Genomic DNA, 16,274 nt, shown 5'->3' with positions numbered 1-16,274 from the left:
ACGAAATATGTTTTATTCGGATGTTTGTTACCGTTATATCATGTTACAAATGCATTTCCGTTTTTAAATTACCATTTAATTACTTAAAATTATAAATAAAAAGTACAAAAATTCGCCCGCGAAAAGCTAGTGAGCGAAACGCTCGAAACGCCACGTGACGTCACGCGTTCGACAGATTAGTGTCATTAGTAGCAAACGTCAGTTGGGCCGCCCAACGTGTGACGTCATCACGCTCTGTCGAATTCGCGCCAAAAATTATGAGCGTTTCAACCGCTCAAAAATTTTCAACATTTTAAATATTTTTTAATAAAATAATGTTAAGGTTTACAAAAGTATTTTTATCATTTCCGGTGTTCCAACGATATAAATTATGAATGCAAAAATATAAATAAATTCATGCATGGAGCTAATTGTGTATGTGTGCTAATTGTCCCGAGAATTTTAACGGTAATGTTCTCAAAGGCGGTTTCCACGTTTTATTTCTGTTCACTACGTGTAGCTCCCTTCAACATTATCTCCACTACTAGCATTTAAATTCTACTACTTAATATAATTGAATACGAGTGGTTAATATCACTAGATTCCCAATTTCTATCGCTCGTATTTCAAACATTTGCATTTCGCCGTTTTCCACAGATTTTTGAGTGACGAAATCCAGCGCTCGAAATTCAAATAAAACCGGCCAAGTGCGAGTCGGACTCGCACACGAAGGGTTCCGTACCATTACGGAAAAAAACAGCAAAGATATCACGTTTGTTGTATGGGAGCCCCATTTAAATATTTATATTATTCTGTTTTTAGTATTTGTTGTTATAGCGGCAACAGAAATACATCATCTGTGAAAATTTCAACTGTCTAGCTATCACGATTCATGAGATACAGCCTGGTGACACACAGACGGATAGACGGACAGACGGACAGCGGAGTCTTAGTAATTGGGTCCCGTTTTTACCCTTTGGCTACGGAACCCTAAAAATGCCCTCCGTCAATAAGGGTTTTAGGGGTTTATACAAAAGTAATAAAAAACTTAATATAATCCAAAAATTGTAATTACCTTTTTTCTCTATATATAAAAAAAATATTTCCATAACTAAACGTTACAAAATAATAGAATATCATTACAATACTAAATTTAAGAACAACATTTTAAGCTAAAAAATAATTGGACGTTACCATTCTTTCCTTTCCTTAAATTTTTAATATAAAAATCTTAGGAGTCAATCATCCCATGCTAAATCTACTTATATTATATTAAAGAATACAAAAATATTATTATCATAACCTAAAGTTACGTCTAACTTAACTTATCAGTTCATAAGTCTTTACAGCTAAATGTCTTATTGTTCCGTGAAACACATAAAAATCTCAACGACAGAAGCCCTAAGTAAAAAAGAGACAAAATGTCATGCATCTCTCTTTGCCATCGGCAGTTCTATACCTAGACCTCAGTAGAGCTATACCTAGACCTCAGTAGAGGCATGAAGTGGCACATTTAAAGTCTTAAGTCTAAACTTATATGAGCGTTACTCAATTGAAGTACTCGTGCCCTTTAGATGCGTCTACAACTGGCGAACGCGTCGCGCATGCGAGCGATTCGCTATTCGACATTCGCCAGGTCTGGATGCACCTTTATATTACATATACATAAACTATATCATTTTATTGCAATCGGAAATGATCAAATGCAAGCGCTTACACAAAATTTACATCTATTACATACACTATTATTATTGTATGAGAATATTATTTTATATAAGTATTGCAACGGTTTGCTCATAGCAATTTTAAATAGTCGGCAGTGTTGACTGGTTTATATATGTTGTTACATACTTAAATTACTTAATCCTAAAAAAAATACAAGTACTATATAAACAGGCCAAGCGCGTTCGGCCCACGCCAAAGGAAAGGGTTCCATAGCTTCATACATTAGGACAAAGAATATAAAAGAATAGAAAAGAAGAAAGATTATCAAAAATCAAATAAATCATGTTACTTTAATGGATGGATGGATGGGAGTTATATTTTATGATATACATATAAAACTATTATTTTTATAGATGCATAATTTGGACTGTTAAACTGTTCACATATTAAATGTCCATTTTGGGTTCATGACATACAGATTCAAGTCCTAAAATTCACACGAGGACCTCTTTTTATTAGTACACAAAAAGCTGATAGAAAGATAGACAGCGGAAGCGTAAAAATATGGTCCCGGTTACCCTTCGGGTTTGGGGCATAAAAAAAGAGTTATTCCCACCTGTTCCCGCCAAATTGTCACCAATTCACTTTAGGGGTAACACCTATTTTCCAAGCTGTTCCCAGTGGTAACAACTTGGTGGAAACATTTGGGAATAGCACATAAAAACATGCTCATTCGAAAAATAAATCATATTGCACCAATCGTGTTACACACCGAATTACACTACACTACACTACACTTACACATAATTTATAAATTGGACAAATGCCCGAATAGAATTGCACGGCGAATATATATAGAATAGACATATTTATGTTAAGTTTAGACATCCTACTTTAAGGCGGTTCCCTGAGCCAAAAGGCGAAAAATCTCCTTATATGATCATGTTTTTCTAAGAGGCGTTGATATTCTTAGACGTGGAAAAAATATATGTAGTTCTTGACTATATTATCTTTAATAACATAGCTTCCGATACACGAATTATGACACTTCGCTCAATACAATGAATTCCCAAAGTAACCTCTAACTCGAACTTTTAATCAAACTTTACTCGGTTATTTATTATGTGATACTATAAACGAAAAAAGAAGAAAAAACAATCTTAACTTAAATAGTAATTTCATAGCTTTCGAATTTCGATATTGTAAGGTAACGTTTTTAAAATAAATAAAAATCGTCAAAATTCGATGAAAATTGACACTTGGCGCGCATGATCTTTCCCGTTCTTTCTTGCGAAATGTGACAGTGACAGCGGCAAACCGACGGAACGGCCTTAAAAGTGTCGTCATAACCCTGACCTTGTGTGGTTATTCCTACAAATAACTGAAACTCGTAAATCTAATCTCCTGATATTATTTACTATGAAAAAAAACCACAAAAATGTAAGCTTCGTAAAACTTGCGTTGGGTATAGGCCAGGAAATAAATGCCCCAAAAAAGGTATAGAGGGAAATGCAAGGAACACAATTTTTAACTTCGTAGCTTTGTTTGGACTAGATAGGAGATGAACAAATCAAAAGTCCCCGGCCATAACCCTGGTGCTGGGGGGATAGGGGGGTTTAAAGGTTCCATTTTTCGGTTTTCGATTATATCTCGGAAACTATGCGTCTGAGCGTTTCGGCCTTGGAAAAAATAGATTAATAAAACATGCGTAAAAACAATATTTTTTCTTTTATAATGCGATATGTCTGTGGGGTAAAAACTGGTTTATGCGAACTGTATTCCTTGGGTTCCGTACGTAGGCATAACAATTTCATTTCTATTTGTTGCTTTATAGCATGTCTTAAATCTTTTTAGACTGTGCGGAAAGAGATGAGTCATAGAATGTGTTTGTTCCTATACATTTCACTTATTATTTGTTTGTTAGTATGTATGGGGCGATGGCTTTTTTTAAATTAACATATAAGGGGCCCACTGACTATCATTCCTGTCAGTTAGAACAAAAATTTAACAGTTCCGAACAACTGACAGGCCGATATCGTCCGGCGGACTGATAGTCAGTGGGCCCCTTAAGATTATATATGAATCCAAATAGGTGGTTTCTGAGATAATCCTAAGGTGGAAGAGAAACGAAGTCGCAGCAAACATTATTAGTTTCTCTCAGTAACGAACCACAGTGAGAAGTTTTCATCTTATTAAATCTAGTACTAAAACAGCAGCCTAATAGAACTACAGAAAGCGTACAGATTATATTAAGTATATGAATTTACTATGTATAGCTACTGTGAAGGCACAAGCCGGCTAGCCTTATGCCTGGGTTAACACATGACATATCTACCTATATACTATACTAAGTGCGTATGATACAAGGATGTATAACTACATGAAGCATAATAGAAAATATTAGTCACACTCAGACACAGGTGGATGTATCAACTACCTCTTGTCACGCGTTCTTCTGGGTCACTGTAAACTGTGGTAGTTATAAGCTTCCATAATATGCAAGTACAAACATGTAAGTATTAGAAGGTGGTACGTAATGTTTCTAACAAACTATGTCAATACTGTCCCTTGGCTGACGGGAAAAAATAACACTAAGAAATAGTTGATACACCCAGTATACGCCAGAATATTTGCAAGTTCTTAACTATATAGTATGATTTTAGATTATTCGCATTTTTTTTATTACTAAAGGGGGCCACTGACTATCAGTCCGCCGGACGATATCGGCCTGTCAGTTAGAACAAAAATTTGACAGTTCCGAACAACTGACAGGCCGATATCGTCCGGCGAACTGATAGTCAGTGGGCCCCTTTACAGACCAGCGATTTACCCTAATCATTATTGATTTTGTCACGACAGGGAAAACATGATAATCACTGGTTCAGTTGTCGCTTACTAGATATTTTGTGCTGATTTACTAGTGTAAACTAAATTCTAAATGTTATCTAAAATGACAAGAAGAATGAAATGTCAAGACTCAAGAAAATTATATGTATGGATGGTATAGAAAGGATGCCAATCTCTTATGGCAGAATTGTTGCAAAAGTGACCGCTTTCAGCTTTAAATAATAGTTCCTAATTTCTCCGGTGGCGCTAGTTAGGCTCTGGGACATGAGTATAACATGAACCATATAAGGCAACAAATAACCCGACCAAATTACCTAGGTTGTTTTTGGTAGTATTTCGGTGTATGGTGGCGCCGCCTAATTACTGTATTTTGATGGACACTTTTCATACATAGAGATTTGGCTCCTTTATATAGTCTCCATGATTATATGCTTCAAAAGGAAATAGGTACTAAGAATATATGGAAAGACGAGAAGACAAATGATGAATGAGAGATGTAAATGTATAACCTTTTAGGCGCCTTAGGCACCAAGTTACTGAGCCCAGAACGCTTATAAATATCAGGCGCAATCTCAATGTAATATTCATGCTTAAAAGTATGTGTTTTATTTGCTGGCTTGCACCCATCATCTTAACGCGTGCTACTATTTTTAATATGATAAGTAAAACGTTCGTAGGATTAGAACAAGACCAGAGTTTTTGTTTCTAAGAGATATAAATTGGATATACATATATTTCTGGGTCGTGATCCAAAACCACATTTTCTGATTGTAAATGATCCACATTATCATATGGTAGTATTTGATTACAAGATAATTAGTTATTTTTTTCTTATTTTTCATGTAAAATTAATCTTATACTAAGTAATAATGGTCACCCTATGACTTTTGACATACGTTGAGTAGGGTGACCAAATTGTATGCGAAAACTTTTTTCCTACTTGTCATCTGAAAAATAATCATCATTATTGGTGATAAACAATAATTAACAACATCATTAGGCTCATCTTTCAATTCTGTATGATGTCTTGTTCTCTTGCTACACGACCCCGAAATCACCTGTACAGGTAGTGTAATATATGATCCTAATTGGAATATGGGCAGGGGTTTATGGCTAGGCAATATTAGCATACTGATACTATAAAAAATCTACATAAATATAGCTACAATAGTTGTATTAATGTTTTCATCTATATTCAGTCAATGCCTATTATAATGCACAAAGATATTGCTGTATGATATGATTAGGTTATCGCGCCATTTTTGCAAAAAATATATGCTATTTTACTTAGTCTAGTATTACTTTAAAAATGCGAGGGCAAGATGCTTTTAAGTTAGATAGACATATTGCCTATTTCCCGTATAAAATGCATACATAGAGTGTGCCCGTTATTTAACTAAAGTCATACAAAAAGGAAGGCATGTTATTACTAGTATTCCTTTACAAAACATACAATTCAATAAACTGAATGACCAAATACTATTTGATATACACTTATATATATTTGATATATACGTAATAGCTACCACATTTATACATCAATGACTATAATTTAAATGTTTAATAATAATCGGCAGTTAAGCGGAATAACTTCTGTTGAAGTGTTGACTACAAATGTCTTTTACCTACCGGAAGAAAACGTGAGCGTCAGGATGGCGGGTAGGCCTCTGCGATTTCAACGAAATATTTATAAACATATTGTACCTTCAGTGTACCTCAGTGTTTAATAAAAAACCAGTGTACCTCTCTCTAAAACGGGATATTTAACAAAAAAGGTCCACCCGCCAACCTGACGTCAGAATCGGGTGGACCTTTTTTTGTTAAATATCTCGTTTTAGAGAGAGGTACACTGGTTTTTATTAAAGGTACACTGAGGTACACTAAAGGTACAATATGTTTATAAATATTTCGTATAAATATTGGTCCACCCGCCATCCTGACGCTCACAAAAAAAACACGTAGAATTATTTAAAACATGTTACCTACCTACCGTATATAGAAGTTAGGCGTATTCCTAACATCTTAAACAAAAGTTTTGTGTATGAGCTCTAGAAATTTGTCATTTTTCGAACCTTATACATATACAAGATAAATAAAATAAAAAACAATCGTTTATTGTTGTCGTTGCGTGTTTAAGGTCTAACGAAATGTTTAGAATGTTTCATGACAGGTGAACGAATTTTATTACGAAAAATGTAGATATTGTAGTAAAATGTAAGCTTTGGTCCAAATAATAATGTTAACCTCATTGAATAACAAAAAATACCTTATTTGGCCAAATTTCCTCATAACAAATGTATAGAAAATATCTATAATGCAAAAATATAATGTAACAGGATTTCTTTTTATAAATCTTTGCATTGCGAAATAATACTGAAAGAAATATAAATTTTAGTTAATACTTAGATAAATAATACGTGTTTTTAATATTTTATAGATGTGATGAGTCATATAAGATACGTGATAGTATATTGTATTCACTCTAATATAAACCTCAAGGAAAGTTAAAGGGCTGAAAGGATAAAAGCATCATTAGAACTTAAAGATTAAGTAATAGATGCCATTCTAATTAAAAGTTGGTATACGCTGGCCACTTTAGGTAATTTTTGATACGATAATTTGTTTTTGTGATGAAAAACCGAGTTATTTTAAGTAAAATAGAAAGTGGTTATCGACTTGTAAAAAAATCTTTTTGTAAGTCTACTACATAGTTATTACTTAAACTACCATCTATTCTATACTGTCATACAAATGATTATACACGCCAGAATTCTTTAAGGTTTTGGCAAATATATTCTTACACGTATGGCACTTAATAAATAGATATATGTAAATATTCAATTTCACCAGACATATTGCAGCAGATAGCTTAATATTATATACGTATCAAAACATACGAGTATCCATTTAAAGTTTACCAAAATATCATTATTTTATTTTCACATATATGTACATAGCGCCATATATCTATTTTACAACATGGCTACAACTAATTTCACACATTCCGTGTGATGCGATTGTCAATGGCAATTTCAAGTAATAAATTGGGACAATTAACTTTTTTATCGCTCGTTGCCACAATTTCGTCTCCTGGGTCACACTTTAAGACCACAAATATGCATTTCTCTAGTAGTAATTTTATTCTATTTAAGGTCATAATATTTACTAATCATGTTATTCTCGTGCGATACATCATTTCTAACACACTATTTACTATTGTCTCCTGGCTAACGGAAAAAATAACAACAAAAATTTGTTGATCAAACCAAATTGTCAGTAAATAAGAACAAAAAAACTTTTACAATTACAAAACATCCATCGGATACTTACAATAACTACGTAATTGTAAAAGCGCTAACATTTTGTAAATGTGCCGTTTTCAACGAAAAGGGTACTTATTTACAACCGACAATGTGGTACCTTTTAGTTGAAAACGTCACAAATGGTTCTCGAATGGCGTTAAAAAAATTATTTTATCGGCCATTTGGTACGAGTTTCTTGCAATTAAGTTACGATTAGAACGCGAGAAGATGTGTATTAGATAAAGTACAATTGAATTAAAACTTTCGTGAAACTTACTTTGATAATTTTACAGATTTACTCAAGTATTACTGGTTGTCAAAACGAACGGGTCTCAGTACTATCCGTGCTTAAAAATTGAGACCTAAGGATCTAGCCGAATGACAATTGTTTATGGAAAACGCTAATGAAACTTAAATAATGTATTGAAATGATGACGCGTCTTTATCACCCCATAAATTACTCCGGCACATTTTTACTTTTCTCTTTATCGCTCCAATACGTGAGGGCGATAGAGAGGCAGACAACGAAATTTCGATTTTCGTAGGCCCGCTGGTCTCTCCGAAAATCACACGATTATAAATACCTAAATAAAACCTTAAGTCCCCGGCAAGCTCGGCCGAATTCCACCTTCCCATACAAACGGAGTTTCGTTGTCATTTTAAAACTACGTATTCGATTGTAATGAAACTTTGCACATATGGATGATTGTATCTAGGTCTGTAATTAGTTTATATAGCTCCAGTTTATAAAACAAACGAAATAGAGCAAAAACAAGTTTTGTATGAAAACCTTAAATTCGCTGTATTTTTTTAACTATGGTATCTGAAGCTACATAAACTAATTACATACATAGACCTTCTCCTATTGTACGTACAAAGTTTTAGAGCAAACTGGCTACTCGTTTTAAAATGAGAGCGTAACTACGTTTGTATGGAGAATCGAGCTTGCCGGGGACCCTTAAAATAGCATAAACTACTCGAAATGAACGCATACGATTTTCGCCTCAAAACTCGTACATGTATGTACACCGTTGGGGTCCTATATTGAGCAAATACCAGTGTACTGTCAGTGGTCTCCCCTTAGCAGCTCCATCAGCAGATTGAAGCTGGGTCCGTCGCCGTCTTTGCTTTTGTTCGCCGGGTTCAACATTTCTTTGCCAACTTGCATGAAGAACTGAAATGGGAGAGGTTTTATTAAGTTCGCTAAAAAACTTAGGCAATACGCTACTTGGCTTTTCAATTTTGTGTGGCATTTGCTTTGTAAAAATAACATTTTAAACTGTAATAATTACTGTAGTAATTTTGTGTCGTAATTTAGAACATCGTCATAATCACCACCCGCCCGCCCGGCCCGGCGCTTAAATTAAATTAAATTAAATTAAATTAAATTGTCATTTATTTCAGGCCTAATACACCCATATGTGTTAGTAACTTACATAGCTAATAAAAATAATGTTAGTGCTATTACAAAACAACTTAACATGCAAATTAACTAATGACTAGGAGCTAACTTAGGGCTGACACACCGGATGAGCCTTATAAATCTAACATATCACCACAAATTATCATCATTTTTGACTAGAAAATGCAACAAATAATTAAAACTCAACACAATACAATTCAATACAATACAATTCAAATTAAATAATTTAAATTAAAAATTCAATAATAATTAATATTACAATTATTACAATTAAAATTACAAGTATTCACATTTGTCAAATTTTATAAATTAAAAACACAAAAAATATTCAATAGATAATAAATGCTAATTAAGACAACGCAATCCGGAGTGTGTTACCAGTTATAATTTACAAAGCTGGAGTGCATATTAATCCAGCTTTGGAGCATCGGTGAATCCCTAAAGCTTAAAGGGTTTGGCGTCGCGTTTGGTGGATGCAATTTTGCCTTGAAGGTTCACCGGAAATGTCCCCGAGTGTAACTTTGACTGATTTACCTGGCAGGTGCGCTGCAGCTCCGGTATACGCAGCAGCAGCTCGCCAAACTTGGCAGGCGTGTCTGGCGAGTGCGACGCCGTGTAGGCCTGTAGCGCACCTAGCGCCTTCTCTTGTGAGGCGCGGACTTTCTCCGCTTCTCTTAGCTCTGGGGCGTCTGAAAGACAATAAATTCTTAGTGAACTTATAAACTGAAATAGATATCATACAACAAAGAAAATGTGGCCAAGTCCACCGGTAGCCGTGGCGCCGCGGCTAAGCGGCTAACGCCCTGACTTCTGACAACTAGACCACTTATATTTGTAAGGGTAATAGAGATGTGAAATTTAAAAATTAAAATAATATAAATATTCTTTTCAAATTAAATTTCAAAGGGCATGTAAGGGCAAAGTCGATATTCAGGTCGAACCATAATACTCACAATCGATATGTGATAACCCCGTAAGAGTGATAAGGATAGATATATGTAAAAACAACAATGTTAGAGTAGGATAGCGCTTTAGAGAATAAAGAACACTTCCAATATGTCGTTGTTTCAATCAGCAAGTCCTTACATATTGTCAAATTCTAAATATTTTTTTGAATATGACGATGTACAATTACTACAAATAAAATATATTCTATTATGATCTATTCTATCCTTTAGTAGCCAGCCAAGTGGTTTTGGGTCTTCCACTATATACCTACATAGAAAGTAATTTATTTTGTTCTTAATAAGGACTTCATCTTTACCTGACGTGAGCAGCACGATGACCTTGAGCGCCACGTACTCGTACCTATCGACCCTCAGCCGTCGGAGGTGGTCCGTGAAGCTCAGCATACGCTCTATGCACGGAGTCAGACCCAATCTGGAAACAGATGGCTAAAGGTCAGCAACTATTGAAGGCAAAGAGGATATAATAAGATAGAGCGGTACTGTCATAGTAGATTTTGTAACCACAGTAAATTCACTGCCATCTATCGACACACTTTAAAACTAAAAATGAAGATGTATAAAAATACGATAAAATGTATTTAAATATGGATAAATGTTTTTTTTATTTGCATTAATTATTCTTATGATTTTGACCCATGTTCTTTCACTGATAAGCGTTAAAATTGTTAAATAACAAACGAAATCGTCAACGCCATCTATGCGACAGTAGGCCAAAGCTAGTAGCGCCCTCTGATCGAGAATCAAATTTTCTTGATTTTCGAGGCACGTTTTTTCCTTAGACTGTATTCATCTATTACGGAGTTTTATCTATCTTTGATTAAAAGTCATAATGTAATGATTGTCATATTATCATTAGTCATAATTTTGAAACCGTAAACTTTTCAGGATTTTCCTCATGTTATCCTATAGATGGGTTAGGTTAGGTTTGTCAATGCCGAAATCGCGAAAAAAAATTGGCTGTTTCATACATTCCGGCTGATGTGATCCCGCAGATTTCTATGAGACAGCCAAAACATTTTTCGCGATTTCGGCATTGGTCCCATAATAAAAGTTTCTCGGTATGACCTATTAAGTCACTTCGCAGAGTATGAACGGTGGTTACACTCTGTAACGCGACACTTTCTCAAATAAATAATAAGCAATTTTTGTTCACATGAAGGCTACTAGATGGCGCTAGTAGGCCCCGAATTCGAGGATAGCATTGGACATATTTTTACTTTCCCGTAGCTTTAAAATTCTAAAACCTTGTGTAACTTATGTTATGTGTTGACTAGTTTTTTATGCAAACATAACGAATGTGCAAATCAAGATTAATGTAAAATAGGAAATAGCCAATTCCATAGAGTAACTTATACTAGAGCGGTACTGTCATAGTAAATTTTGTAACCCCAGTAAATTCACTGCCATCTGTCGACACACTTTAAAACTAAAAATGAAGATTTATAAAAATACGATAGAATGTATTTAAATATAGATAAATGATTTTTTTTATTTGCATTAATCATTTTTATGATTTTGACCCATGTTCTTTCACTGATATGCGTTAAAATTGTTAAATAACAAACGAAACCGTCAACGCCATCTATACGACTGTAGGCCAAAGCTAGTAGCGCCCTCTGAACGAAAATCAAATTTTCTTGATTTTCGAGGCACGTTTTTTCCTTAGACTGTATCCATCTATTACGGAGTTATATCTATCTTTGCCAATTCCTATATAAACTGTAGTTCAAAGTGCTCCCACGAGATGACTATAGTAGTATTATGAAATGAACCATTTTGTAGTACTTGTGCATGTGAGCAGTTGAAAATGTGGTTTACGTCAAATGGCTTGCTCTTAAATATCGCAAAATCAAACGTCATGATTTTTTCGGGTCGAAACACTACGATACCCAACAATACCCTTGTACGATACCAAAGAAAAGGTTGATCGTCAATATAGCTAATCCATCTAAAACTAGAACCTCATTTGCTAGCTCACAGTTTAACATAATATCCGCACACCTTTACAATAAAATTAATAAATTACTAGACATTTTTATTTATTTATTTTATTTTATTTTATTTATTAGGAAAACTTACAGCTGAAGTAACACGTTAGGTAATAACATAGAAGCAGTGAGCCAATTACAAGTTTCCACAGATAGAAACTGCGTAAAGTGCATTGTTGAGTTTCAAATTTGATATTTTTTGTTTAAGGTAGCTATTTTTTTTCTTAATACTTTAAAAATGTAGGTACTTGTGAAAACGCTCTAAACCCTTCCAAGCTACCTATCCCTTGCCAACGCGCACAAAGCCGTATCGCCGTCTCGTTTTACGGCACTTATATGAGACGCCATCTTGGCGAAGTCAGTTCCCGAATTGATGCTTGACTAACAGCATCGTCTCTAATTTGAATAAATCAAAATGTGTGAAAACTAGCAAAAACTATTGAACTGGAGTGAAAGTGATACACGTGATTGACGCTGAAGTCTTGGTGAAAGTTTTATGAAGTGCTGGCCAGCCGAAGAGACACACAACGAGCTCCAAAGGTATGTGCGCAGGCATTTCTTCTAACACCCTTAATTTTAAGCGTCAAACAAGTACTTCTTGTTAATTTTAGATACAGTCCACTTAATATTCAATCCCCTTCTGGTGTCTTGAGGGCTCCCATACATATCTCCCCGCGTCTTTTTTTATCCCGCCTAAATATTGGTATAAAGGCACTACCATATTTTTTGATCCATTCGAGCCGGATCTATATCCATTTGTCATAAATATACCGCTAACTATATGGTCATTGTGTTTACGTAACTGAAATATACTGTCATTTATCCTATTATATCTCCCGCATCGGCAGTTATTTCGTTTTGTTTCCGCTCCGCGTTGCTAAACACGACAGATCGTAGGTTATTTCCTAATTTATTTTAATTTTATGACAAACATACATATACACGTGTTCCACTTTTTCTTTGTTCACATTCCATAATTGTTAGCCATCTTGGAAATAGTCTAACTAATTATTTCAATTCATTCGTGATAGTTCGGATTTGTTCGGCTAGTTCATTTATTCCGCTCGTTTCGCACCTATACGATTGCACGTTCCACGGCACAGTTAACGTCACACCGCTCGCTCAAATATTTCGGGTAGAAAAATATTCCGTTCGCTATATAACGTCGTTGACTCGCGGCTTGTATTCGTTAGGTATACCTATTTTTAAAGGGAACTCATTTATTTAAACCGCATATATTATATTCCATTCACATAAATACGTTTAGTCAAATTCCTATACTAAATAGTACACTACACCTGCATACAAATAACTCGTAGGTACACTATTTATTTACGACGTTTTAATTTAGTTTTATTGCAAAACTTATTCATACCCAATAAGAATGACAAAACAAACAAAGAATGGAAAAGGCAGCGAGGACGCTCATAGCGATACAAACAAAAATCAGCTTGCCCTCTATACAGTTCGGCGCGATGTTATATACAAGCGCGTAGAAAACATCTTGGAACTTGCTTATAAGGCGGAAACCGATGCTACTCAATATAGGCCATTTCACACGAGTGCATTAAATTTAGATAAATTGCGTGAAGATTACGAAGCCGTTTTGGAGTCATATAATTTATTGCAATTACAATTGCATCCTGACTCAGAAATAGATTACGAGTCATGGACGGCCTTTGAGGAAATGTATTGTTATATCAAGCAAGTTCTGATAGATAACGAATCCAAGGTTCCCTCTGAACCGACAAATTCGTCGAAACCAAAATGCCGCCTGCCTAAATTGGAGTTAGTTTCTTTTGACGGAGATGTCAAAAACTGGCCTTTGTTTTACCAACAGTTTAAAAGTATTATTCACGAAAACGCATCGCTGACTGACAGCGAAAAGGTGTACTATTTAGTTGGCAAATTAACTGGCAATGCAGCAAATGTTTGCTCCGGCTTGCCCACAACCGCAGAAAATTATCCAATAATTTGGAACGCATTAATACAAAAATACGATGATCCACGTTCGTTAGCATCAGCGTATTTGAATCAGCTGCTAACATTTAAACAATTAACCGCAACCAACGCCGCCGGCTTGGATTTATTTATAAATAAATTTAACTCGTCTGTAGAAGCCCTTAAGCAGTTGCACCTGAATGACTTAACCGACTTCATGCTTTTACATTTAGCGCTACAAAAGTTGGATTCCGATACAATTAAATTGTTCGAAATTACATACCGCAAAGAGAAAATCCCCTCTTATCAAAATTTGATTGAATTTGTTAAAGAACAAAATAAAGTTTTATCTCGTTCGCCAAATGCGACAATTAATAAACCGGTTGATAATTCTGCTAAACAACACTTGTTACAAAAAACTAAGTCGTTTGTAAACACAGATGCGGCCAATAGCACAAGCGCCAGCGATAAATGTTCATTGTGTAAAAATAAACAACATGAGCATTTATATTCATGTCAATCTTTTAGTAAAATGACACCGCACGATAGGTTCAACTTCATAAAATCAAACTCTTGTTGCAATAACTGCTTAAGTGTGAAACATAAGACATTAGCTTGCACTTCCAAGCATCATTGTTCTCATTGTTCGTTAAGACATCATACGATGTTACATTTTAATACGAAAGAGAAATCTCACTGCAACGTTAGTGCAGTGGTATCCGCACCCGCTTCTAATAATTGTTTTCCCGCAATAACAAATAATGTTGTTACTCCCGCACCCGCTACCGCTTATGACTCGACCCCAGCCTTTTCAGCTGTACGGGCCGATAACCCCGCTCAAGCTAATATAGACCCTGCAATTGCCGCAGTTAAGGTCGAAAATAGCTTGCCGCCTCCTCGTGAGGTAATTTCCGCGTCCATCCGCACGATGGCATGTAAGGACAATAGTGGTCCATGCCTAACTACCGCTTTACTCGCAACCGCTAAAATTAAGGTTATTGATTCCTTAAACCGCACGCATATCCTTCGCGCATTAATTGATCCGGGATCAATGTCGGATTATATTACTGTCGCCTGTTGCAATCGCCTTGCGCTTGCTATAAATAAACCGCTACACGCTACTGAAGCCTCTGGCTTGGGAGAAATAGCTCTCGAGACAAAGGGCAATACCGCGCTCACCTTTTCATCTTTATTAGATGATTCACATAAATATTCGATCCGTCCGTTGATAGTAAATCGCATAACCTCACAGTTACCCGACTCGCGCGTAAATAAAGAGGTTATTGATTTTGCTCGCAACTTACCGCTCGCCGACGGTGGCTTCTCGGAACCTGGACCCATAGATATACTCTTAGGGGTTAATATTTATTGCAAAATATTGCTGTCTAGGAAAATTGAGAGTTCGGATCCTACAATACCTACCGCGCTAGAAACGACCTTAGGGTACGTAATAATGGGTGACGCCGCTATAGCTAACCCGCCCACCGCTTCTCGCACGCTTTGCGCGTTTACTAGCGATCCGCTTCATAGGCTCGTTGAGAACTTTTGGGCAGTAGAAGAGATACCTTCGCGTACCTTTTTGAGTCCAGAAGATCAAAAATGTGAAAATATTTACACTTCTACCACTGTCCGTAATACTGACGGCAGTTATACGGTGGACCTTCCGTTTAAAGACAATCCTCAGACATTGGGCGATTCCTTTAATACCGCAAAAAGGCGTTTTTTACTTTTAGAAAAGAAATTCGCTAAAAATCCTGATCTTAAGTCTGGATACGACGAAGTTATTCACGACTATCTTGATAAAGGTATACTCACCCGCGCGTCAACTGATGACGAATCTAATACTCGTGGATTTTATCTACCGCACCACCCTGTATTACGCAGCGATAAAATAAGTACAAAAGTGAGACCTGTCCTAGACGGAAGTTCAAGGACAGATACAGGTTTATCTTTAAATGATATTTTACATACCGGATGTAACCTACTGGCTAATATTTTTCACATTTTATTAAATGTGCGCATTTATAAAACAGCATTTTTCGCTGATGTAAAACAAATGTACTTATGCATTTATGTGAACCCTTCGCACCGCAAATACCAACGGATTTTATATCGGTTTTCTGATACCGACCCGCTCGAAGTGTTAACGTTCACGAGAGTG

General features: G+C 35.6%; 1 protein-coding gene across 1 annotated transcript in view; it reads right to left on the bottom strand.

Annotated features, from left to right (window-relative positions):
* Positions 1-6,402: 6,402 nt before the first annotated feature.
* Positions 6,403-16,274, bottom strand: part of LOC134755228 (nuclear hormone receptor FTZ-F1 beta) — a 39,344-nt gene continuing 29,472 nt past the window's right edge. Inside the window, exons 14-16 of the mRNA XM_063691751.1 lie at positions 10,481-10,596; positions 9,751-9,905; positions 6,403-8,967 (exon numbers count right to left, since the gene is read on the bottom strand). Coding sequence (XP_063547821.1) covers positions 8,860-8,967; positions 9,751-9,905; positions 10,481-10,596 — 379 coding nt within the window. The 3' untranslated portion in view covers positions 6,403-8,859. The remainder of the gene's footprint in view (positions 8,968-9,750; positions 9,906-10,480; positions 10,597-16,274) is intronic.

The sequence above is a fragment of the Cydia strobilella genome, chromosome Z, assembly GCF_947568885.1.
Source record: "Cydia strobilella chromosome Z, ilCydStro3.1, whole genome shotgun sequence".
Taxonomy (NCBI): domain Eukaryota; kingdom Metazoa; phylum Arthropoda; class Insecta; order Lepidoptera; family Tortricidae; genus Cydia; species Cydia strobilella.
This window is presented reverse-complemented; position numbering and strand designations above follow the sequence as displayed.